The sequence below is a fragment of the Lentinula edodes genome, assembly GCF_021015755.1.
Source record: "Lentinula edodes strain Le(Bin) 0899 ss11 chromosome Unknown C8R40scaffold_33, whole genome shotgun sequence".
Taxonomy (NCBI): Eukaryota; Fungi; Basidiomycota; class Agaricomycetes; order Agaricales; family Omphalotaceae; genus Lentinula; species Lentinula edodes.
The window spans coordinates 433,532-459,928 of record NW_025764339.1 but is presented as its reverse complement, the minus strand read 5'-3'; the positions used below and the strand labels follow the sequence as shown (position 1 = coordinate 459,928).

The 26,397-nt window shown below is 44.1% G+C and overlaps 5 protein-coding genes across 5 annotated transcripts; 4 read left to right on the top strand and 1 right to left on the bottom strand.

Annotated features, from left to right (window-relative positions):
- Window positions 1-222: 222 nt before the first annotated feature.
- On the top strand, window positions 223-2,160 carry C8R40DRAFT_1053172 (FAD binding domain-containing protein; the record flags this gene model as incomplete). The annotated part of the gene is made up of 9 exons (XM_046224823.1): window positions 223-384; window positions 435-654; window positions 718-818; window positions 866-900; window positions 961-1,134; window positions 1,187-1,242; window positions 1,300-1,361; window positions 1,411-1,545; window positions 1,600-2,160. Coding segments are annotated over 9 exons (1,506 nt in total), but the record flags the coding sequence as incomplete, so codon positions are not given.
- Window positions 2,161-3,852: 1,692 nt separating this feature from the next.
- C8R40DRAFT_1173959 (FAD/NAD-binding domain-containing protein) lies at window positions 3,853-5,889 on the top strand (the record flags this gene model as incomplete). The annotated part of the gene is made up of 10 exons (XM_046232100.1): window positions 3,853-3,867; window positions 3,922-4,035; window positions 4,067-4,171; window positions 4,232-4,274; window positions 4,332-4,378; window positions 4,432-4,780; window positions 4,835-5,110; window positions 5,171-5,324; window positions 5,374-5,492; window positions 5,546-5,889. 10 exons carry the CDS (start codon window positions 3,853-3,855, stop codon window positions 5,887-5,889), a joined length of 1,566 nt encoding a protein of 521 aa, XP_046083315.1.
- Window positions 5,890-8,043: 2,154 nt separating this feature from the next.
- On the top strand, window positions 8,044-9,984 carry C8R40DRAFT_1255769 (MFS general substrate transporter; the record flags this gene model as incomplete). Its single annotated transcript, XM_046233761.1, has 9 exons — window positions 8,044-8,293; window positions 8,345-8,375; window positions 8,428-8,535; window positions 8,584-8,697; window positions 8,756-8,956; window positions 9,011-9,161; window positions 9,211-9,360; window positions 9,410-9,628; window positions 9,696-9,984. Exons 1-9 carry the CDS (start codon window positions 8,063-8,065, stop codon window positions 9,982-9,984), a joined length of 1,494 nt encoding a protein of 497 aa, XP_046083314.1. The 5' UTR covers window positions 8,044-8,062.
- Window positions 9,985-11,563: 1,579 nt separating this feature from the next.
- On the bottom strand, window positions 11,564-12,860 carry C8R40DRAFT_1205207 (uncharacterized protein; the record flags this gene model as incomplete). Its single annotated transcript, XM_046233151.1, has 5 exons — window positions 11,564-11,972; window positions 12,023-12,458; window positions 12,514-12,557; window positions 12,613-12,710; window positions 12,759-12,860. The coding sequence occupies 5 exons, from the start codon at window positions 12,858-12,860 to the stop codon at window positions 11,564-11,566; spliced, it is 1,089 nt and encodes a 362-aa protein (XP_046083313.1).
- Window positions 12,861-14,983: 2,123 nt separating this feature from the next.
- Window positions 14,984-19,861, top strand: C8R40DRAFT_1053199 (polyketide synthetase; the record flags this gene model as incomplete). The annotated part of the gene is made up of 8 exons (XM_046224826.1): window positions 14,984-15,741; window positions 15,788-16,232; window positions 16,285-16,453; window positions 16,504-17,658; window positions 17,707-17,844; window positions 17,892-18,254; window positions 18,314-18,457; window positions 18,525-19,861. Coding segments are annotated over 8 exons (4,509 nt in total), but the record flags the coding sequence as incomplete, so codon positions are not given.
- Window positions 19,862-26,397: the final 6,536 nt, after the last annotated feature.

Sequence of the window (26,397 nt, the reverse complement as noted above, 5' to 3'; positions counted from 1 at the left end):
CATACAGGTTTTGCAGATGATCTGAAGTCGAAGAGAAAGATAAGTGAAGGGAGATGGCGGTCGATACCAAAAAAGGCAAAGGCTCGGAAATGGAACCGAATGACGAGAAGGTGATGATACAACAGCTGACCGTTACCATGTGGGTTCACGTGGTTTTGGAGTCCAGGTATGTATAACCTCGATCCTATCCTCTGAGAGTTAATCACATTTTGTCCATAGCCCCGGACATTTGAGCTCTTCAAAACACTTGGCATTGTGGATGAGATCCTGGAGGCATCTACACCAATTCCTACCATGCGTGCATATAAACTGCCAGGAGGTACCATTCCCGTCAAAACGTGGGACCTCTATGAAAAGGGTGAAGTTTGGGCAGATCGACCATTTGTACGTGGTATTGTCTATTCTCATAAGGTACACTAATGGGGCAAATTTAGGCCAATGGAGCATGTCTCAGTCAAGAGACCTTGGAGGAGATATTGCGTGATAACCTCAGGAAGTATGGAATCTCAGTAGAGCTTCACAAGGGGCTTGTGGCTATCTCCCAGAACACTGATACTGTTGCTGCAACACTTGCTGTTCACAATCATGGAGAGCCCACTGAAGCTACGGAACTTGTTACAGCCCATTATTGTATAGGTGCTGATGGTGCACGAGGTATGTTGATAGCATCAACAAATGTGAACATTGGACCATGGAGTGACCTTCCTTTTAAAATAGGAGCAACAAGAAAATTACTAGGATTAACATTTGAAGGCCAGACACGCGATGCTGATGGTATGGTCTGGGGTGATATTGAAATCAACGGATTGGGAAGTGATGTAAGTCTTGTACTATGTGTGAAGATAAGTTGCTCATTATATGATAGTTTTGGCATATCTGGGGAAAGCCTGGTCAATTCACGTATGTGCTGAATCAGAATTTCTGCAAAGTTTTTAATATTGTTGACTATAACTTGTTAAGTATCATGGCTCGTCCATTGAGCCCAAGTGGAAACAAATTTGGTATTGGTATCACTGGCCAGAACTTTGATCCGACGAATCTCGCAGCTCCTGAAAAGGCAATAGAATTCATTAAGACTGAAACAGGGCGAAATGAGCTTACCTTTGGCTCCTTCTCTTGGTTGTCTTACTTCAAGTATGGTTTCTGATACTTAACAAAATGCAAAAGTCCCATCTTTTGATCCTAGACCTAATATGCGCATGGTGAACAAGTTGCAAGAGGGACGTGTCTTTCTTGTAGGCGGTAAGCAAATGGATGGTTTGTGGTGCTTGTTGGTACTTTTCATAATTTATCACCTAGACTCTGCTCATGTCCATTCCCCAACTGGAGGTCAAGGAATGAACTGTAGTGTTCAGGATGCTGTAAGTAGTTTCTATTTCAATTGGCTTCTTCTATTGAATACTTTTTTAGTCAAACTTAACCTGGAAACTTGCCCTTGTGCTCAAGAATATAGCACCTTTCTCATTTCTTTCAAGTTATAATGAAGAAAGGATACCAGTCATTGCACAAATGATTTATGCAACTACTCAGCTTTACACCCACACTGTGGCTGATAAACTCATCACAGACTCCCCTGAGGTAGCCAAAGGAGATTCAGAGGACAGTACTAAGTCTGGATGGTTCCGCTGGAGGAACACAGCATTGGAGATGTATGGGATTAACTACCGGTTTTCAAGCATTGTGTATGATGAACGGGATGCTAGCTCACCAGACAGCCAGACAGCCTTGGCCCATGCATACACTGGCTATGAAGGCTCAGGAACTCTGAATGCTGGAGACCGTGCTCCAGAAGCACCTGGGATTATACAGGGAGGCCAGGTAACATCTTTGATGGACCTTTTGAGGCACAACCTCCATACTGTCTTGATATTCGGCAATAATTACAAAGAGGCTCAAGCAGTTGCAAATGTCCTAGAAGAAAGATACATCATTCCCATCCAAGTCTTTGCCATCATCAACAATTCGGAACATGGGATGGAGAATGAAAAAATGGGTGTATTGCATGACAGTGAAGGTCATGCACATGCTGCATATCTGGTAGATGGAACACAAGGCCTGGTAGTGGTCATCATCCGTCCCGATTCATTCATTGGTGGTATTTTCAAAGAGCCTGAGGGAGTTTCAGGATACTTCAACAAGATATGTGGGACAGGTAACTGAACTTAATTTCACTATTTGCCTATATTGTGTGGTGTCAGATATATCTGCTTCATTGTATTTACCTCAGCAGATGGTGAGAACCTGATACAAATATGTTATTTAATTAAGTGTTAAGAGGATATTAGTTTGTGAAATACAGGAGCTGCCGAAACAGTATGAAAACCAATGCTGTTTAGCTTGAATGTGGGCTAGTCATGGCAGCCACTTGGCTTCTGGGTTACTTATCATGGATACTTTGTCAATTCATAGAACAACAAATCAGATCCTATCCGTTTATTTCCCAACACTACAGACATGACCAAAATATCTTGCTGACTATCCTGCTATGTAATATGTCAATATTATTTGAGCGAAATTCTCCCTGTTATTCTGAAAATAAAACATGATATGAGATTGCAATCAATACTTTGGATGGTGTATTGTCATATAATCCAAACAGAAAAATGTCAAGGATTGCTATTAGGTATATCTGCAAAACCTGTATTGCTCTATGGAACCCAAATCTGATTACTCAATATTCTACACATATCCTGGTCCAGATTATTTTCAAGCCCTAGATATGCAAAGGTGGGTCATTGCACTGTACCTACTGCAATAGCAAGTCTTCAAGAAATGCTGGTAGAGTAAAACATTGATGACGCTTTGCTACTCTTTCCAGTCAAATCAATGTTCAACAAAATCAAAGAGTACAACCAACTGTGAGCAGGAAAAAAACTCAGGAAAGTAACATAGCAGTAATAGAAATGTATAAGGATAGTTTTCATATTTCAACACACTAAGAAATGATTCCTAATTCAGATGGACTGATAAAATCTTGTTCCAAATTATCTAAGCAACCATTCCTCAGATGTATTGATATATTTTTCATTATTTCTATGCTATTGAGACATTTCATTCAATCTCCTTTGCATTTTTCCACTGGATCACTCCAAGGGAGATTTTTATATAAGGCTTTCTCTGTCTGATGAAAATGCTATATCATGTCTCCATGGGTAATCCATGGGACCATCATTGGAGGTGGGAATAATCAAATGGATATATTTTGACATCAAACAGTTCCCTTCTCCAATCACAGCCAGCGGTACCTAGGAACTGAAAAGACTGATGTTTCTGAGACATCTAGCTGTTGTTTGGTACCAATCCGCTAACTTATATTTCTGATTTCCTTTGTCGGTACAATTCCCTTTGTACCCAAAATGTAGCAGAACAGTGGCATGAGTAATGTTGGTTGATATATCAGGTGCCATCTTAAAAGTCTGATGATTCTTGACCTAAATGAATCAAATGTTTTGCGGCAATCTGAAGGGTACAAGCTAAGCCCATGATCATTACTCATTGCATGACAGAAGTTATGATTTAAAACATAAGGCTGCAAAAGCTATGGCGAATCAAAAGGACTGCCCCAATCTAGTGAGCATCATGTGTGAGAATCATCCGTGACAGTCGTGGGATGAATAAAACCATGAATTAAATGTGTTACCTACCTATGTCATTCACTGCGACATAATTGCAACTTTCCTTTGCCAAAAATAATTGCCAGTGTACTCATCATATCATACCAGACACCTGACTGAATAGTGTCAGTGTTGGATTATTAATTAACTTCATTAATCTTTTGAGGAGTTCATTTGAGTATATATACCGTCGATACCTTTGTTTTCAGCCCAGTTGCTGCATTAGCCAGTTATTACCATGGATTCACAAATGGTATAATAGCTCCTCCTTCCATACACTGAGTATAGCTTATTCCTAATATCTTAGCACACAACAGTGTTGGTCATTGGCGGTGGACCTGGGGGAAGTTATGCATCCACACTTCTTGCTCGTGAAGGAATCAATGTAGCGCTGCTGGAGGCTGCCAAGCACCCAAGGCACGTCTGCTTATTGCTGACACCAATGCTTATAGCTCACACTGGCTGGCAGAGAGCATGTTGGAGAGAGTATGCTGCCGTCAATGCGGCATTATCTCCGTTTCATTGATTTGGAGCATGAATATGACCGTCGAGGCTTTGTGCACAAGGCAAGTAGTAGCATAATTTTGACTACAAATGTGCAAAATAACTTTCTGTAGCCTGGTGCAGCATTCAAGTTTGTCCAGGGTGAAAGGGAGTGTTGTACGTGCACCACTATTGTGACCTTTTAGGCAGGTTAATCTGTTCATCTGACAACAGACACTGATTTCAATATCCTTGGTCCTGATCGGACAACATGGAATGTAGTAAGTAACACAGATAAAACTGATGAAGGGACTTAGTTGAGGCATGCATTTAGCTCCGAGCCGAAGCTGATGAAATCATGTTGCAGCATGCTGCTTCCCAGGGTGTCCTTGTGTTTGAGGAGACTCGGGTGAATGAGGTATACTTCCAACCCATGGAAGCTCATTCATCTCGTCCGGTTTCAGCCACATGGACTCACAAGTCAGGACGTACTGGAAAGATCACTTTTGATTGGCTCATTGATGCTTCAGGCAGGGAAGGCATACTGAGTACAAAATATCTCAGAAACCGGATCTTTCGTGAGGGATTGTGTAACGTTGCACTTTATGGTTATTGGAAGAATGTGACTGCATTCAATGAAGGTGGGCCACGATCAAATGCACCCTGGTTTGAATGCCTCACAGGTCAAGATAGTTCTACCCAATGTTTCTTGGCTCTTGTTGAATGAATTTCTACAGATAAGCTTGGATGGGCATGGTTAATTCCTTTGCATAACGGAATGACCTCGATCGGGGTTGTAATGCATGAGGAGACCTCAAAGTCAAAGAGGCTTGGTCAGCTCAATAGCTTGAAAAATCACTACTTTCAGCAGTTAAAACTGGCTCCAGGAGTTCAAGCTTTGATAGGAACAAAGGGGTATTTTGTTAATGGAAGCATTAAGATGACATCAGATTATAGTTATCATGCTACCTCCTACTCCGGAGATCATTATCGAATTATCGGTGATGCTGCAGGTGAATGCAACCACATGTTTGTGCTATTGCCATTCCTTAATGTTATTGAAAATATCTCAGCATTTGTTGACCCATTGTTCTCATCTGGTGTTCACTCTGCAATGACCGGAGCACTGTCCGCAGTCAGCACGATACTTGGTTCAATGAAGGGGCAAGTAACAGAGCTGGAAGCACAAGCATGGCATGATGCAAAGGTTGGGGTCTGTCAAACAAGGTCAGTACATTGAGTGCAATACAAGAATAACATTGAATTTGGGCTGTAGGTTCCTTTTGATAGTTCTAAGTGCCTACAAACAAATGCAACATGGTGGTGGAAATAGAGCCATAGTTGGAGATATCAACCATAGCCATTTTGAAACAGCTTTCAATCTCTTTCGACCAGGTTAGTTTGACTCCATGGATCATCACTGACTTCATTGGTTGACATTAGTTCAGTTTATCAAGGGGAGAGTGATACAACCTCAACACTCACAGACAGTCAGCTGTCAACTCTGATTGACTTCACACGTAATCTCTTTACACCCACAAGCCATGAACAGTACAATGAAGTACACAGGCGAAATGCAGAGCTCACCCTACTCTCAGGTCCTGTTATGGGCCCTGATGAGCTTGACAAGGTCATTGAGGCAGATGATGGTGATGCTAAAGCTGTATTGAGGAGGATCAATGCATTGAAGATTCTCAGAAATGATACTAGTCCGGAAAGCTTCACTTCTGAGGTTCTCAATGGCTATGTTGTTAGACTAGAACGAGGACAGTTGGGACTTGTGAAAGTATGAAGATTCCTACGTCCCATTCAAAATTGGAGTTTATTACCTTTTGTACGTCGGAGGTGGCCATAAAAGGAACTTTTTTACTTCGAAGCGGCCAAGTTAATGGCTCTACAAGGTGAATAGCAGTTTAACTTGAGGAATTTCTCTACTTTTCATCTAGCCTCTCAGGTACTCCTGACAGTATTCTGGTTACTTGTAAATGTTGTATTTTACACTTTGACCAGTACAAATGCAGATCCTCATATGAACTATACTATCTTTACCTATATATGAATATGAAGTCACAAATAACTTCAGCTATTGATTGATATGAGTATGTCCACCGGACCTTGCATACTTAAGTGACTATATGATTCGAAATATTTACCTTTGGATGGCTCCAGTTTGGAACTGACACTTGTTTCTCATAAATCATTCATTGCTATATACTATATCCGGAAAATTGCGTGAGCTTTAGATTTGTGGTACATAATTATTCTACTAGAACAACAATTACTCCATTGTCCAAGTGAAAGACTTACAGGTTGGTGCCCATAATTGTATGCAAGTTTATATAGGCATCAGAACTGGAATTTAGTGATAGTATCTTCATTGTCTGATTTTTCAATTGCACAGTTTAGGACACAGTAGTTATACAACAATAATCATTAGTGCTGTCAGGATATAAAGACATTCTTGAGGTATAGAAACCTATCTCACAGCAAAGATTATATTTGGGGAAATTTATATGAGGTTCAAATGGGTCCATGAAGATTAAGTGATTCCAATACTATACACTGCAAAACCCAGATGATCATGATAGCAGTCAGAGTATTGAAAGTAACTCTTGGAGGCTGATTTCATTGCTTTTGTGCTGGCAATTGACAGTGGTGACATAGCAAATGAAATTCACACATCCGTGTTCACTCATGCTTGAAATATACCAGGAATCTCATTTCACTACCATTGAGGCTTGCAAAACTAAAGCAGAGACTTCCACTGTAAAACCTGCAACCTTATGAAGAAAGAAAACATGAAACATTTACCTTGTGATACACATATGAGCAGCACTCATGCAGTGCCATTGACCCAGAAAGAGCGGCATGTTCTACTACCAAAAATAGCTAACTCACATAGATAAGGAATTGGGTAATAATGGTGGGATGTTGATGTGCTGAACAATATGGGTCTCAGCAATAATCCGAGATCTGTGTACAATCCAATGGAGAGAGATTCAATTGGTTGATCATATTACATTATTCACACAAGACATCCATGATGATTGATCTGGAAGTCAGATCAAAATGAAATGGAATCACCCACTCTGAAAGCGGAAGTTGTATGCATCAAATCACGATCAAATCATGATCAAAAGTCATGGGTAAAATGACACGCAGTGCCTTCCAGGTTTTCTGATGCATTACAACTCTGAGAACGCGCTCTGAAGTAGAATTTGACCCCCACCTCTAGCGCAACAAAGGTCATGATGTATTTATTGATGTACGTGGATGTACTTGCTTATACTTGACCTATTATCCCTTCCTGAAGTGCACTTTTATCTTGCTTCAGCTCTTTCATGATCCTCTGAGGTATTGCACTGATATCTTTGAGGTCATTCAATCAAATATTCATTTTTGAAATCGGGGACTGCCGCAGCGTTGAAAGGTCCGGTTCTTGCTTGTTATAATTCACCATAGGGGCGATGATGTGCCGTCCAAATATATGGTTTAGGGCAATGAGAGCTGTTTAGAGGAGGCAAAAGGACATTTCAATGCATAAGCTATGCTTGACTGAACTAGGTGACACACCTTTTCACAAACCAAGGTAAATTAAGACACGGTATGATCAACATCAGAAATGATTCTTTGTTTTCTACTAGCAGTAACCCGTGCGATGCGCATCCAACGGCTCACTTACGCTCAGGGCGTTGTTCTGCTCTGCCCACTTGCTTCCTTCACCTGTGATGTTATATTCATGTTAAGACAAAATTTGTCGAGCTAATCGGAATCATTGGACCAAGCAGGAACAAAGAATTAATTTTTTGTAGTGTTGATCATGTGTATGTGTGTCATGTATGTATTGTTTGATTGGTGCCCAAACCCTTGGTGTGGGTTGCCCGATACTCGGGGCTCTTTGTATATAAGCAGAGTGTCAAATGTGTGTTTTTCCAAACGGATGCATGTCTCATAAAAAAAGTAGCATGTCAGCCAACACATCTTCTAATCCCTTGAATGCCCTTGCTAATCAACCTAAAGCCTTGAGGGTGGTGCTCCTCATTGTGCTCTGCTTCACCCAATTCCTGGATGCTTTCAATAACTCCTCTTTTTTTGCGGCAATACCTCCAATTGCTTCCCAATTGCACATTGACAATAGTGATTCAGTTTGGCTTATCAGTGCATATCAACTGACATTTGCGGCGTTCCTTTTGAGTGTAAGTACTATATGTGGTTCACAAGTTGTTTCAATTCTCATGATTTATCAGAGTGGTCGCCTTAGCGATGTTTACAACCCTAGTATGATGTCTCCCAGAAATGTTTTTCATATTGCTTAATGCATTGTAAACAGCCTATGTCTTTGTTTCAGGAATGCTACTCATGTCATTTTGCTCATTGGGTGCGGGATTTGTACGGACTGAGATACCACTGATGGTTCTTAGAGCATTCATGGGACTGGGTAATCTCTTCTGAGACTTTCATGAATGCATTGATGACCTCTTTGTAGGTGCTGCACTAAACATACCATCAGCTATGGCATTGGTCATTTCCATGTTTCCTGATCCTGTGCCTCAATCTCGGGCACTTGCTGCTTTTGCAGCTGGCGCAGCCATTGGAAATGGTGTGTAGTTACTTGCAAGGCCCATTACTCTGTCACTAATATGTAATCAATTTCATAGTATTTGGTTTAATTATTGGAGCCAGTCTTGTCACCTTTGCATCTTGGCCTTGGATTCTGTATTTAGCAGCTATATTGAGTGCAGTGATTGCAACTCTGGTTTTGGTTCTGCTACCATCCTCAAGAGTGCAATATCGATCCGCTGTTAATCAGTATAGTCAGTTCCAACGTTTGGATATTCCAGGAATAGGAATATTGACTGGTTGGTGTTAAACCAATCTCTACATTAGGACATGACTCTCATTGCAGGACCAAGTTGCTCTGGTACTGTTTGTCTTTGCTGTAACATCAGGATCAATTTCCGGCTGGCCCTCTCCTCGAACACTGATTCCACTGGTAGCCTCAGGGCTTCTCATTGTTGTTTTTGCCTTATGGGAAAGATACTTGCCAGAGGAACTTGCTTCAGTGTAAAGTTTGTATTCACACATCACTTTCTATGCTGAGAGTATAAATTAGGCCACTGTCTATTTGGCGACACCCTAATTTTCCAATTCTGACAGCTATTGGACTACAGCCATTCATGTGGTGGGCTTCGGTACAGCTCCTTTTTTCCTGGTATTATCAAGAGGTCTTCCAGTGGTCCACAATCAATGTTGCAATTAGATTGTACGTTGTTGAAAACTATCATATTTGCAATACACTCAGATTATTCTAGCCTTCCTTTGGGTTTGATGTCCTTTCCAGTCATGGGGATTGCCTCAATTTTGCAGCAAAAATTGCCATTCACACAGGTCATTTTGATTGGGGATGTTTTGGTCCTTGTAGGAACATCTCTGTTCCCTTTTGCTGATTCCAAAGAACAATTTTGGCGGTTTGCATTTCCTGGTTTCTTCATTGGCACAACGGGAATGACTATAGTTTTTGCAACCACAAAGTAAGATTGCTAACATCTCTATGTACTACATCTGCCTGACTATTGTGTTTGGCTTTCCCCTCCCAAGTATTGCTATATTTGCTGTAACACCTCCAAATGTTGCAGGAGTTGTCGGAGCAATCTTCATGTGTGCACTGCAACTGGGCTCTGCTGCAGGTGCTGCAATCATTACAGCTATTCAAACAAGTGTTGAGAAAAATCATGGAGGACCAACAAGCTTTGAAGGAAGAGCCGCCGGATTCTGGTTCCTATTTGCATTTAATGCAGTATTAACAACCAGTGCACTCATCCTATTGAGGAGGATGCCATTACAGAGTGAAAAGCTGCACACCTCGTCAAAAGAACCGTATTCATAGAGTTGGTAAAACTGACATAAATCTGTTGACAGAAACTACATTGTTTAATTATTTGTTGAAGGATGCTGAGTATACCTACATTTATAAATGCAAGAGGAATTTGTGGATCTGTAGTAAGTATGTTTTTAAGCTATCTAGGTCAACCTAGTTATGAGGACCACAAAGACCACCTAGGATATACCTTAGTCAAGACACCTGCATGCAAAGCAGTGGGTTTCAAGTGTATTGCATAGCAAAAAATAAGCATAGCCAACATATATTGTAGTACTAACTGTGATGTTGTACCAGACTCTACACTAATGTGATGTCCCAGTGGTCTGATTTGAGGGTTCTTAAAAGCAAAAAGCATCTGGAAACCCTAGAAGTTTGACTAAACTGAGAGCAGATCCTAGCACTGAGAATACCGTAAGCTGTATGCTCTGGGTGTTCTCACTGCTGGGAAATTCTCTCAGCTACTTTTCACTTAATACAGGAAAGCTTCAGAAGCAAACTCAGTGAAACTGACATCCATAAGGACAAATTCTTCATTTCACTATGAGCTTGATTGAATGGAGACAGGGTTAACAATTTAATGAAACAAGTTCTTTTGTTCACATATATAAACATCTGGAAAATCTGCATTTTTGGTGAAGGGTCCAAAAGCAGTTCAGAGCATTTCTGTCAAGCCCATGCCTCGGTGCCCCGCTCCGCTGCTCGGTATTCCGAGATCTGCCGTTTATTGTAATCTTCTTCTTATTGTTCTTTCTCACTACACATACCCATTCATTCTAGTCTCTCCTTATTGTCTTTTTCTCTACCCTGCAGGTACTACACATATAGCTCCTAGTAGTTAGTCTGGCACTCCACACTGATGCACCGATCCGTAGATATAAATACTGCCTGTATGATACTGTAGTTCCTCAGTTTAATTATCAACGTAGATCGTCCTCTCTAACTTAGATCATTAGATCTTCGTCTCTCGCTTTTAAGTCTTCAGGCTCATCGCCTTGAAGTCCTCCTTACTCTGACCTTAGGACTTATAAGTTCTTTGGTTTGCTCCCCGTCGTCGGCGTTACTGCCATTCCGACTTGGCTGCTCCTGGTTCTCACCTTCTCTATTCTCGATCTCTGGGGACTGACGGCATAACGGCGGTGTTGTTAATAACTTCACTACTGTCCCATTCAACCCTCCGCTCTTAGACACCTTGTGGCCTCTGGCACGGTTACACGGTGTACATGATCTTAACAATTTCTCAGTAGCAAAAGCACTCGAAGAATACTGCTTCTGGTGCTTTCGGCACTAGAATCTGCTCTCAGCCCTCAGCTGAATATATAAGATTTACAGGTAAAAGCCACACTATCAGGATATCATATACAAGAAAACATCCATAAACAGGCAACTTCCAAAAACTTAGTATATTAGCACTCTATGGATCTCATCAACACACCCAAAGACTAATGTAGAGACATAATTTAGCATTGGGTTGTACAAAAGAACATGATATGTCTTATGTACAAGACAATAAGTACGTAAGCTTGACCTAATGTGAACCATGTCATGCATTCATTGATTAAAATTGATCACTTACTTATTGCATGTTTTAAGTCAAGATAACTGCCATGGGAATGTCCTCACCAGTGACACTCTGGGTAGACTTGAGACTTTGGATGGGCTCGCTGTGTACAGGTACCCCATTGTAAGTTGGAAAAGATTCTATGTCAGAGGATAATCCCGGGCTACCGTGAAGCCACTTATTTATTCCATGATTTTGCTGAGCTGGGGGAGAATGAGCAGCCACAAATGAGGGAAGAGTATTCCTGTTTTGGGTGGTACTTCCCAGTGTGGATGTAGCATTGATATGTCCAAATTTGATATCCCGGAAAACTCTGCAGGCCATGGAGTTCCCAATAGCAATATTAGGTACTGTGAACATTGCATGAAAAACTGCTGGAAGAGATGCTGGGGCCAAAATCATCCCCATGGTAAGGATATTCCCTCCCACTGTAACACTATGAGAGTTCAGTGATTGTATCCAGAGTGCAAATAGAAATTCACAAACAGATAGTACTCCTGCCCACTTTGTAGAAGAGATTGAGAGAATGCTGGAAGACCTTTCCCCTTGATGAATGATCTCAAACGACCTTTCCAAGAGTCATCATATGTGGTTGCTTGCAACAGACGCCACGAGATAGCAATGAAAATCAGTGTATCATTGACTGTGGATATAATGATTCCAACAGAGCTGAATGGCTTGACACCAGTGTTAATACAGTGATTGGTTGGGCCGATATGAGCACCGTTAATGGCAAAAGGGACAGTGATTGAGCCTCCAAGTGTTGCGAGCCAAAGGGAACCAAAAAATATCACTGCAACTGTGTCACCATTGAATATGGCTCTTACTCTAAGGAAGAAAAGGAGCGAAGTTGCTGGAACAGCAACTGCAAAGCAACAACCAATTGCAACCTGTAATGCTTGGCAATTTCCCACAGCACCAACTACCATTATCCATGCTCAATACAGTTATGAGTTGTAAGGTAAGCATAAGCTCACTTGTGAAAACTGTCCCAGTGATGATGTATGCAAAAGCTGCAATCCTAGAGCAAAATTGCTTTGAGTTATATGTTATAGACAAAGCACTCAAGCCTTCACCTTGATATGAAGTACACCAATGTAGGGAGGCGCAGTGCATGCTTAGAAACTAACCGGTAGTCATTCCGCAAATTGAGCAGAATATCCCAGGAAAACATCTGGTTTTATGGTGAACATAAGTAAGAAATAGTGTGGATACTACTCACTCCACATGTAGCAACTAGAAGATAGCGAGAAACTTCAAATTGACTGGCTAATGTTGGTTGAAGATATGCAAGCGGGGTTTCAGCATTAGGTAGGCTCGACATAGTGGAAACTTAGATGTAACTTGATTCAAATCTCATTCAGGTCTTTATGCTTGACAAATATATCTTACACCGCCTAAAATTCCAAACACATGGAAGATCTGCTCCAGTAACAGCTTGATAACTCTCTGTATCTTGTGACGCACATCCTTCCCTTTGAGTATCTTGTGAAATTTTCACATACTTCCGCCACGATAGAAGATTGCATATGATGTGTGGCAGCGGGGAAAGTCTTACTGCAATACTATACTCTTGATGGAAATGTCTCTTACTGTATCACAGACATAGATCATTGGAAAATTTATTGACAGATCATCAGTTGATCGGGGTATGTTCAATAATATCAGCATCAAAAAAAAAACATCAGGACCTGCATATCAGAAGAGATGTGACAGCTCTCCATTGCAATATGGCCTTTGACAGGTAGAGAATACGCCTTTCCGCTGCAATATGGCCTTTGAGAGCATGTCACTCATGACAGTTTCTCATGTCAAAGCTCAGCTGGAAGATACAATACACTAACAGAGTGAATATTTGCAGGGAAATACTGACATCAGGGTATATTTAATGACATCAACATCAAAAGGAAACATCAGGACCTATATATCAGAAACAGCTTCCCGCTACAATATGGCTTTTAACAGCCTGTAGGGAGCATGCCATTCATGATGGTTTCTCGATTCTGGAAGATATGCTAAGAGTAAACACCAATAAGATATTGTCCAAACTCATAATTAGTACCCCGATCATCAGTCATTGAGAATACAATTACTAGCCACCCATCACAGGATAATATAGGCGGCTTGTTTCGGTTTCTTTCATGGCATCCATGATGCTCCCAACACAAGATTTTGAACCAGATAAGGACATCAGTGATGTGAAAGGGCCTTTGAAAGCATTGCATGTGGTCTCCACATTGGCCCGCTTTTTTTCTGATGCAGAGGATACGTTGTAATGTTGAATATGAGTGATTGTTTGGTAATATTTTTCTTTGTAAATATGTAGTTATTCGATTTGAGTATCTTTTTGATGTGCGTTACAGGAAGAGCAACATGCTTTCTCCCTGTGAAACGCCAGATTGCAGCGGGAAGCCATTGTATTGGGAATATGTAATGTAATTGATTGATTTGTCCTTGATGAAATAAGTCCTAAAGCATTGTATTTCAGCCGAACTTGAGACTGGCCAATGGTCCTGCTCTGATGCACTATCTGATCATGTAAATGGGGGAAAAATCTTGGATCTGTTTATATACGCACCACTGAGAACTACCACATAATCACCACAGATGACCAAATATTTCACTTAACCGGTGAAAAGAAAACCATTTCTAGCATACTTTGAGATAACAAGTAGCATTGCCCTCGATGGTTGTTGGGAAGCATCAATATTCCCCCATCACTCTGAGTCATTATCATAAACAATCATTTTGATTGTTGGAAAGCATCAATATTGCATAGTGGCCCTTTAGCTCATCTGGCAGAGTTACTAAGGATGTATCCTTTTGCCAGCAATGAGCGCTTTGAAGGAAATCACTACATGATGTTTTCAACTTGAATGACATTTGCACTGCATCAGAACTGGAGACAGAGTGCTTCCAAATCCCCCAATTCACATCATGAGTGGATGCTTGAAGATAGAGTCACACATATCTGCTAGGTACTTTGAGACAAATTTCACCTTCAGGCAGTTTGTGTAATCTTTCCTCTGTTTGTTGGAATTCCTTTTTGGTCTAAAAATTCTGACTCTCATGTGATGGAATCAATCTTGAACCTCATGCAACATATGAAACAAGCCAGATAGAGGAGTCATATGCACTGTAAACTCAATGATTCGACCTTTTTGGGGTGAAACAATGATCTCATCGCCGCAGTGATCTGGGATCCTCCGAGTACACTACTACTGCCACATGACCAGGTCCCTACTGAAAAAATATGACATGTTCCCAAGAGTACCTTAACACAAGTATCAGCAAACTTATTGAGTCCTCAAAGTCAGGTGTCATGTTTTGGCATCATTTTTTGATTTCTCCTGTCATAGATTCGTATCAAAAGTACTACCATTAGAAATTTGGTGATTTACATAATTGTGAAAACTCTTAAATGTGACTCTTCTTTCTAATTGGTACCCCATGTCTTCGCCAAATCTCTTGTCTATCTTGTATCATCATGCATGTCATGCACCCAGCTCGGACTTCTTGATTGAGGATTTGAACCTCTCGTTGACATACCGGGAGGCCTATACCCTGATTTCCATCCTTGTTCCTGAAAGGATTCAGCAACTCACAGCTGCGGACAAATCAGTAGGATTGCGGGTGGCATTATTGACCCGTAACAATGTGATGTTACCTCTTGTAACATTGGCACTGTGGTACACTGGATCAGCTTCAATTCCTTTGAGCACTGCAGCAGAGCCGTTCATGTGGGCGGGGATGATCAACCTCACAAAACCAGATCTAATCTTGGTGGAGCACAACCTTATGCCAAGCTTACAGAACACTTTGGCGGAACATTCCTCATATATGATCTGGCAACCACTTGTGCTTGACATTGCTGCCATCTTACCATCCAACCTCTATATGCATTATCGAACTCAGCTTTTGCCTCTCATTGATATCTGCCATCAGTGGCTAAAAGAATCGGGAATATCTCATTCTACTCTCATTTCACCTGATCCTACCAATAAATACACGGCTCTTACATTATTTACGAGCTCCGCTGTGACATGGGAAGGGTTGAAGTGTGTTTCATATACACAAGAAATGCTGTTTCTCTCCTCATGCCAAACAGTACTCATGCTTGGTGGCTCAAAGTATAGCGGTAAGCCTAAAAGGCATCTTGGTTGGCTGCCACTTTCACATTGTTTTGAATTTTGCATCACCTTTTGGTATGGGTCCCCATGATTTTGTATGAAACATGCTCATATATTTTAGTGGAATCATCATTCCTAGTGGTGGAAGTTATATTTTCTTTAATCCTTCTTTAATTTCAAGCAAAACTACCCCGGCCCTTGCAAGATCACTATTGGATGGGTTAAAACACCACTCACCCGTAACATCTTTCACAACCATGCCTGCAATACTCTTGGATATGACATCCATCTGTACCGTTGATGACATAGGAGTTCTTCAAGCCCTGGCTTCCCTGGGGGTTGGAGGGGCAGCAACTTCAGAATCTGTCTTTCAATGGGCTATCAGCAACAACATATCACTCTTTGATTGTTCAGGGGCTACAGAAGCAGTTGGAACCATTTGCATCAGATTCACCAATGTTATTGAGCAAAGGGATAATGGAATGGAGCTTATTCAAGGACTTTCAGGTACACTGAAAAAATCAGCAGAAACAGACGACTTTGGTGAACTTGTGATCAGTGGACCGGTATGTTTCTCAAATATAATATCATTGATCAGAAGTTCATGCATGCACAAAGTATTTACCATCCGGGTATGATTATAAAGAGAACATTGGTTTCCAGTATGAGCCTACTTCATTGGTCACACTATATTACACTGGTGATTTGTACTTCCATAAAACTGAGAGAAAGCTCTCAAATCATCAAACTAACAAGGAGCTAGTCAGTGCCTTAGGCCCACTATCAGGTGAACTCTCAGCTATTTATTGCAACTCTTGACTCATAAACATTGCTCAGGTTTAAGGTATCTTGGCCGTGTAGATGATGTGATAGTCTTATCCTCTGGTATCAAGGTGGAGGCTCTTGAACGAGAGAAGGAGTTCGATACAGTTCCTGGAGTGCAAAAATCCGCACTACTTGCAGACCAGGGTGGGAATGTCTTGATAGTACTGGTGCAGCTTACTGGGGGAATCTCAACATGGCCTGCTGTACACAGGAAATTGCTTGCTTTAAATGTGCAATACCCCTATGGGAAAAGGGTAGCACAGGATAAGTTCTATCCTGTGGCAAATCTTCCACTCACAGCCAAATATACCCTGAATCGAAAAAGGCTCAAACATCTATTCAAAGATGTTTCTGAAGGGGAGACCAATATTCAACTTATTTTTCCACCACCCAAAGCCCCCCCAAAACTGTCTGCTTTCTCTTCTTCCATGCTGCGGTCGCATGTCCCGCACTCAGAAAAGGATAGGATTAAGTCTCAACAGCATTACGGGACAGTAATCACTATTCTTTCACAAATCTTGTCAGTTCCCAAAGATGTCATTGAAGACCCTGCCAGTGACTTCATGAACCTACCATTCTCATCCACTATTGCTATACAAATATCCAAGGCTCTCATGGATGAGTTCCATGTTCATATCCTTCCATCAAGGCTTTATGAAGTTACCAATGTAGAGGCACTCTGCAACTTACTTGAATCAGAAGACCCCTATGTTCCACAACAGAGTGATTTGATAATGGGACAAAGCTCTGATCATGCACCTATTGTAATCAGTGGGGCCTCTTGTTGCTTTCCTGGTGAAATCAATTCACTGGACTCATTTTGGGATGCCTTAATGAATCCTAGGGCATTCAGGAACTCTTGTTCCCAGATTAGACCATCATCTCGCTGGCCACACAATCACCCACGTGAATCAAAAATGTATCCATCTGGGTGGTTGGGAGGTGCATGGACAGATAATGTCCTATCATTTGCTCAATTTTTTTCCATCCCCCCAACGGAGGCTTATCTCATGAGTCCAAATGCTCGAATAGCTCTCCAGCTAGGCTACCAAGCCATTGAAGATGCGGGAATCCCTCCAAAGTCACTTAGTGGCAAGAGCTGGGGTGTCTTCACATCTGTAAATGAATCCGGTTGGCCAGAGAAAAATCTTCAAGAAATTGAAGATGGTATGTCATTTCATGGGTGTTCTCCAACTGCATACATAGCTCACCAAGGAACAGAGTTTCCCACAGTATTGCATGGCTCAGCAGCACATGCTGTTGGAGCTAGATTGTCTTACTTTCTCAATTTGACTGGACCTGCTATAGGGATTCAATCAGCTTGTTCAAGTAGTGCAATCGCTCTTCATCAAGGTACGGAAAACACCTTAAGAGTACTTTTTTTTCTAATTGAAGTCAAGCTCGCCTTGCTATTGAAAATGGAGACTGTGAAGCTGCGATTGTGATTGCAACCACTACACATTATCATCCAACCTCAGCACTTATGCGCTCATCATTAGGAGTGGTCTCACCTCGTGGGATATGTGAGCCATTTATGAGTTCAGCAGATGGCTTTGTGGCCAGTGAGGGTGCTGCCGCAATTGTCATACAACGGCAGAAAAGTGCTCGTGCTCTCCCTTATGCAGCTTTAGTGACATCTGTAGTCTCTCAAGATGGGAAATCACGGGGATTTTTCGCACCTAATCCAGTCGCTCAAAAGCGGTTATTGAACTCTGCTTTAACAGCAGCAAATTGTAGTATAAATGATATACAACTCCTGGAAGGTAGAGTAACTGTTTGCCATATTTAAAAAAATTGACATTCTCGCTGATTGAAATTCCAGCTCATGGTACTGGAACTGTGCTTGGAGATGCAATTGAGCTAGAAGCTATTAATGATGTCCTAGGAAGCACCAGAAATGGAGTCCTGTATATTGGATCTTCTAAGGCTGTGATTGGTCATACTGAAGAGTGTGCAGGGCTAGCAGGTAGGCTAATACATGAGCTCTAAATCAACCAATTATCACTGAAAAACACTAACACCATTAAATCCAGGTATCCTAAAATGCCTGCTTTGTCTTCAAAATAACATCATCCCCCCTCAACCAATATCAGGGCCCTTAAATGCGGTCATTGAGCAGTTTCCTGATAGTATCATCATTCCTTCTAGGGCTGTTCCTCTCCCCCCAACAAAATGGCCAAGATTTTGCTCCGTTTCCTCTTTTGGGTTGTCTGGCACTTTGGCAAATGTTATTATTTCCGACTGCTCATATGCTCCAAAAGCGCATTCACTTCCCATTCGAAATTTGCCAATATTTGCTGTCACGGCATGTAATCCACGTGATTTTCATGCTCTATGTGAGAGTTATATCAAGTTCTTTGAGAAAACACCTGTTTCCTCTTCCTTAGTGGCACCTTTCTGTCAAGTCACACTTACAGGAAGAGACCATCACGCCATTAGAGCTGCTTGGCATGTGCAGAATCATACACAGATCTTGAGCAATCTCAGGCAGGCTAGGTTGAACCCTCCACCATCTCCAATATCTCTAAAGCCACGGATCGGCATTTGGTTTGGAGCCCCCTCAAGTAGTTTGCAATACAAAGACAATTATCATCCAGAAATCAAGCTGCATTTGGATAAGCTTATGCAGTACAATTGGTTACCTTGTTACAATGAGATCAGAAGTCAGTTGGCATTTGCTATGTGTCTTCAAAGCATAGGTTGTCATATATCTGTCTCTGGTGGGGAGGGTATGGGAGAATATCTGGCCGCTATGTTATCAGGTCTACTGCCTTTCCAATCTGCTTTTCAGCTGCTAGGGGAGCCACATGATACGAAATGGGTGGTTGTGGAAACTGATTTATCGGTCCTTAATCAACATATCTCTGCTTGGAAATATAGTGACTTGTCAATTGCAGGTCATCTTTCACCTAGGACTTTCCTCGTGCATGGTATTTTTCAGGCTGTTGATGCATTGGTCAATGATCCTGCTGTGGTCTACTCCAGCAATATTCCGCCACTTACAGTTTTGAATACCACAACTGCCTTGCAGGATTCTGAGTTTGGTCTGATTTCTGGACACTTCGGCAGTCTACTTGATGATGACCTCAAGACAGACTATCACTATTGGAAAGATGTTCAACATCGTTCCATTGACACTGCAATGGCACTGAATTCCATGTCGGATCATTGTGACTTTATTGTCCATTTCACAGGAAAGCCTTCTGTAGAAGAGCAGGGATCTGTGCTATGTGTATCCGATACCAGGGACTTAGCACCTGTCCTACCACATCTATTCACCAAAGGCTTTCAAATAGATTGGAGTGTTTTTTCAGACTCTCAAGCACATCTGCACCTACCATTGTATACCTGGGCAGAAGATGAAGCATAGGGGACTTTGGGTGCAGAAAAAACTGAAAAAAACTAGTTGTAAGCTATATTATTTCAAAATACTTATTGCCCACATAACTTCCACATCATGTAGTTGTACTGGGACTCTGTTCAAAGTTATATATGTAACTTGTCTAAGTTAAACAAGTTGAGACAAGTTCAAAGAAGCTACTTACAAGTTTTCAAGCTAGTGGAATTTGGTCTATCAATTTACAACCTTTGCAAAGCTCCTTGTTAGATAAAGTAGCTTAAATCATAAATTAATAAGGACAAATGTACCTATGGGATAGACATTGCGATTCGGTATCAACTTCTTAATGAAAATATTTCCATGTTTAGTATTTTGCCTGCCTATCAAGATTATGCCATGGCACTTTGAAGATCCACCGTCCATTCTAAAACTAATCTCACTTTAGCCTCGTCAGATGTAATTCTGTCATGCCCTGACCACAACCAACCAATCCCAGCACCATCCCACATGCTTCCTTACACCTCTCCAAGACATCCCCGAGGTAGTGCACCTCCCCAAGACAGGACCACGGGTACTACGCACCTCCCCAAGACTATCCTGACAACCTCCCGACACGCATACGAAACTCCTTAGCACCAGCCCCATTAAGTACAAATCTCGATCAAATGTCTCCCTCGACTACTGCCTCATGTTCCCTAGGCTCTGATGTTCCTTTGTTCACTTCCCATACCTATTTAAGTAGCTCCGTAACGTCTCCAAGCGCCAGCTTGGTATATTTTGAACACACACCCTTTTGCATAGGTCCAGTCCCTGTCCCTTTGTACCTGCTAACCATACGGATTTCTCTTTACTCTCTGTTTCTCTACTTCTGTTTCTCTCTACTTCTGTCTATTGTCTCTCTGATCATCTATACGATCGAATATACGCTTTCACTTCAAGTCTAAGCCTTCCGAGTGAGTCCCCGAGCTCCCTTGAACATTACTAAAGCTCCCCAACGCCTACCCGCCTTGGTGAGCTACCCTTCCCCAAACCTCCCAGAGCTCCCTAGCTACTTCGTAAGCTTCGGGACCTCGATCTAGGTAACGTCGAAGCTACCCCTCACGTCGGACTACGTATTGCTTCTCCGTTACCACCTCCCACACTCGAGGACGTCCATCCTCAAGCTCAGCCCCCAGGGACCTACCCTTCCTGACATATCCCTTCTCGGGAGCTTACACTCTCGAGACCCAGTTGCATATACGACCTACTCGATCCTATATTGACGTTCTAGCGAGTACAACTCCTACTACGCAATACTGTACGGTCCCGCACTCTTCCTTAACCTCCCTACGCCTTAGGGACCTCCCTGGACCTCCTAGGGACCCCCTCAAGGGTCATCATCTCATCATTCCAGACACTACTAGGTCATTCCCATCCTCGGTCGCGGTTCTCGTAGCTCCCTTCGAGCTCCAGCCTGCTCCTAGCACGCTATAACATAAAACTTCATATACCAAACCTACCCTAAGACCCATTTTGACCCAGGTCTTACATTATACCAAGCTCTCCCGTCACCGAACGGACTCGTCGCGACGAAATGTCGGCGACGTCAACGGAACGACCTTCTAGTTCCAAAACCGAATCTAAGAAACAAAAGAGTGCCTTATCTTGTGGAAACGCGACACAAGCTCAAAAGTCGAACCAGGCTGCTAGCTCCACTGTCATCATGGTGGCAGCTGGCCAACGCCTGATGTCCATTCCAGAACAGTCGTTTGGGGATGAAACCGCCAGCAACATCCGGACCCCAGAGGGACGTCAACCCGAGGTTCAGGGACCTCCTCCAGTGGAACCTGGGATGGGACCACCACAACGGAGGTATACCTCCATGGGTTATGCCCAATCTGCCAGTAGCCCCATGGGAGGTTTCGCATACTCCCCTACCTGGGGAACGAGAGGACCTCCCCCTGGACCAGTACCGCAACTAGACATGGAGTCAGCTTCGAATGCGGGTGGAAGAGTCAGCGGTCAAGTAGCCGCTATCGAAAGGATACAAGGGGGGAGTACTGACCCTCTCACAGTACGACAACAGGAGAAACTCCAGAGAGGAGGGTATCCCCTGCCGTATCCGAACAATCTCGGACGTCATCCCGGAGGTTACCAACGCCTCCAGTACAGTCCCTTAATCTTCCTCCCCCGAGACGAGGAAGTTCGCTCTCCAGTCTCCTGAAGAGCCCAGCTATGAATACACCCAACTGGGAGCGTACACACGCAATACACCATAGCAGGACCAACTTCCCAGTACAACCCTTGTCCGAAATGACATTGCGTCTGGAAGACGTCATTCGAATTCAGGAGTGTATCCCGGAGGATGTAGCTATGGTCCTAAGGGAGGTATTGGAGTCAATGGGGATCGAAATATTGGGAGACGGTCTCGAATTCTCAGACCTACGAGTACAGTTCCTAACAGTGGGAACTCAACTGGAGATAGACCTCCCAGAGGAGGCCCAGCAGTGGGTAATGACCCCCGCGAACCGATCAGATTTTCTCTGGCTGTACAACATCCTGTTGGACCCAGAGAGGATGTTGGAACTGTTAGAGGCAGAGGCACGTTACGGGCGATCGTTCCGAAACTCGAGGGGAATACTTCCCCTCCTCCCTCATACCCATGGAAGGGAGAAGGAATTCTGTGGCGAAGCAGGGCTACGTATATTGTACCGAGCCTCTAACTACAGATCAGGAGCCGTACGGTTTGAACCTCCCCCTTCGAGGGTTAACATACCGAACTACCAGGCGATCCAAATACTTCGGAACGCAAACCTAGCGGAAGCAGCAGCTAAAATGGATGAGGAAAGTAACAAGGATGCTAACGCAATCACTGCAAAAAATCGTAGACGCAGGAGATACACCACGGCTCACCTCCTGGCCCCAGTGGAGTCAATGCCTGATCAGGATAGTCCCGTCCGGGTCCGTAACAGGCAGACGGTATACACGTACACGCCCATGAGGCATATGCACCAGCTTCTGGTCAGGAGTGAGGAGTCCGAAGCGATGTTGTGTTTGCAGGAGACCCGACACCGGACGCTACTAGCGGAATCAGACACTCTGATGCTGTCGGAGGAACTTTCTGGATCGAATCTAGAAAGAGCTTTGGAATTCCGTCGCAGACTGGTCGCGGATAATCGGGGAACCTCGTATATGGTTCAATGTGAACTCGAAAGCGTAGGGGAGTTCCCTCCGGAGCAATTTGACCAGAAAGGGCAGCTCCATGGATCTGATGGTCGTTTCCTGGCACAGAAACATTCATCGCCCAGGAATATCGAGGTTCCTGAACTCCTTAACCCCGGTAACACGGCCACGAGGAGCCCCCAGTTACGCTATGGGACCTCCCCCACTGTACATGCCTTGGCTCAAAATTCGACTCCTCCCCCCAGAGTTAACCTGCAAACGAAACCTTTAACCCCAGTCTCGACGCAGCGATACCAGTTTGGTGAGGTGAGGATGGATGGCGCACAACATTCATCCCGGATCTCCGGACAAGATCTGACAGCTCGGTTGGCTCCCAACCCTGTACACGTTCCTCCAAGACTGAGCAATCCATCAGTCATTCCGTATCAAGGGTCGGTATCGATGCAATCTCAGGCAGTGGGAACGGAAAGTCAAAGGGGTCCGAACCAACGAAGAACGTTGGCAGTTCACGAAGAGGCGGTACCCCTGCAGGGAGCTCCTTTTGGAACTCCCTTTGTAACGGGAGCTCAGATGAACCGACCTGGCATGGCTTTCGAGTCGGCACGCTCTCAGGAATCGGTAGCAATGATCCAACAACAGGCTCGGGTCATTGAGACGCTCCAGGAACAACTCCGTGAGGTAAAGAAAGGATTCACAGCAGGGGAAGTACCGACTGGAGGACCCCTTTCCAAAACAGGAAACACGGCGGGATTATCCGGGCGAGCACCTAGGGTAATGAGAGAATATACGAGGGGGGATCCTTCTCCTGTAGTTCCCCAGCCAAGGAGCTGGCAAGCTACGGAACCAATATCCTTTAACCGAAACACTCCTACAGGAGCTAAGGATGGAAACCCCCAGGTAGAACAAGCAGGACAGATCCCGGATACTCCGAGTGTGGACCGACGACGTATTCACGAGTGGGGAGCCCGAGTGCAAAGAGCTGAACTAGGGGAGTATGGGAGACCAGAAGGAGGAGCATACGCGTTGGAAAACGAGGGAGGAGGCAAAGGCGGTTTTAACCCCCCTCCTAGAGTACCTCCCCCACATTTTTCTAGTCAATCGAGAGATCGAGAACGACCTCTGAGTCAAGGGGGACAGGGTCAAAGAGAACAGGCAGGAAGGAGCAGGGGAGGGGCACCACCTCCGCCTCCTCCTCCTCCACCACCTTCCGGGGACCGGGTGATAGTAATTCGGAAGGTTCCAACGAGGGGGAACAGAACTAATCGAGTAGGAATGGTGGAAGGAGAGAGGAGGACAGGAGAGCTCCCCACTGGAGCTCCTGACGTACCTCCAACACGCTATGACCCGGACCAACCCTGGTACTATGATCCAAGACAAGGTTGGCACCGTAAGGCAGCTCCTAGACCTCCCAACGAGGGACGAAGTACGTGGGAGAGCAATGAAGAAAAAGATCGGATTACCATTGAGTCGAAGCTCGACGTCGGTAAGATCGAAAGCTTCGCAGGTGACGACCGGTCCGCATGGAAGACATGGGTCCTCAGTTTGGAAAGGATGTTTGGAGTACAACCTACCATCTATGCTCGGGAAAAGGACAAGTGCGCTTCCGCAGCTAGTCATCTCACTGGTGCAGCACTCTCCCACTTCGACACGTTGAATCGGCAACGACTGAGGGGGGAGTACACTTGTCTCGAAGACTGGACAGAATTCAAACGAGAGTTCGGTTCCAAATTCGGACCCATCGACGAGGCGGACGAGGCAAGGAGGAGGTTAGCCTGGATGAAGCAGATGCCGGAGGAAAGCTTCGCCAACTTCTTCATTCGCTTCAACGAATATGCTCCTCTGACCGGGTTTAACGACGAGGCTCTGGTAACATACCTCAAGAAAGGGGTAGCTCCCTGGTTGCCTCTACAGGCTGTTACTGGAAGGGAGGAACCTCGATCCTACGACGAGTGGACCCGAGTGTTCACGAAGTTGGACGGAGCCGTACGTGCGCAAGCGGAGAGTTTGAGGAATCTCCACGGTGAAAAAGTGCTGCAAGGATGGTTGAGTCGCTTCCCCGGGTTAGAGTTAGCACCTGAAGCTCCTTACAAGTCCCCCTTGCGTCGGGAACGAGATCCAGCTGATGTCTGGACCTCCAATCCAAAACCAGCGGTGACAGGAAGGTTCCAAAACAGGTCCAACTGGAAAGAGGGACGACAGAGGGCGTCCGCAGCTTGGGGGGAAGAAGAAAATTACAATAGCGAGGAAGACGAAGACTGCTGCCACTGCAGGGATGGAGGAGAATGGACTGAAGCAGTCCTCCGAGCAGGAGTTACCGATACTGGGAGAAAATGGACTCCTGAGGAAAGAGCGGAGAAGTGGAGAAGACGAAGGCAGGAACTCTGCATGCGTTGTGGACGAAAGGAGCACTGGGCAAAGGACTGCCCTAACCCAGAATCGTTAGAACGCCCAGCGGAGGATCAAGGGAGCTCAGAGAGAGCTTCCAAGGCCGATTCAACTCGAGGAAGAGGGACGGCCAACCAAGGGGGAGGTCGTAAGGACGATTCAACTCGTCCTTTAGAACGGATTCGCGCCGGGATCGTGGTGGAAGAACAGGAAGGAATGGACGATCTCTGGAACATTCACATCTTAGACTCACCAAAGGAAGGTGAGCAACAACTGTTGGACGAAGTGGGAAATGGGCAGGGGGCTTCGAGGTAGATCAGGGCGAACTGCGAAGCCCCGCAACACCTTCGCCTACCACAATAAGAGCTGCACTCGCGGGGAGTCAGCCAGCTCGTCTCACATCCCGATCCTACAATTCCTTCATCATCCTTACGCGCTTTCCGTTTTCCGACCTCGATGAAGACAAAGAATACGCCACACTAGTGGATAGTGGAGCAACTAGATGCTTCATAGACAAAACCGTCGCTATGCGACATCCCGAAAATTTGGTTGACCTAACGAACAGTATCCCTTTGGAGCTGTTCGACGGGCAACCTACCTCCGCAGGATTGATAACTCAGACCTACACTGACCAGATCAGTTTTGCGGATGGAACAATTCACAAGGTGGAGTTCCTAGTAACTCGATTACACCCCACGGCTCCAATTGTGCTAGGATTGCCGTGGCTACGCATGCACAACCCAGTAATTGACTGGAAGGAACTTTGTCTGACGTTCCAGAACCGAAATGTCCGAATCTCAGCAGCCCTTGCATCAGAAATTGTCCAACCAGGCGCCGAGGGAGGTACAGAGGAGCTAGGAAGGGGGGTAAACGGCGAGGAAATACACGAAGGACCTCTCCAACCACCTCCTGAAACTTCTCAACAATCTCCTGAAGCTCCACAACAACCTCCAGAAGCTTCTCAACAACCTCCAGAAGCTCCCCTTAAAGCTCCCCGGACGGGGGTGAAATTAGAGGAA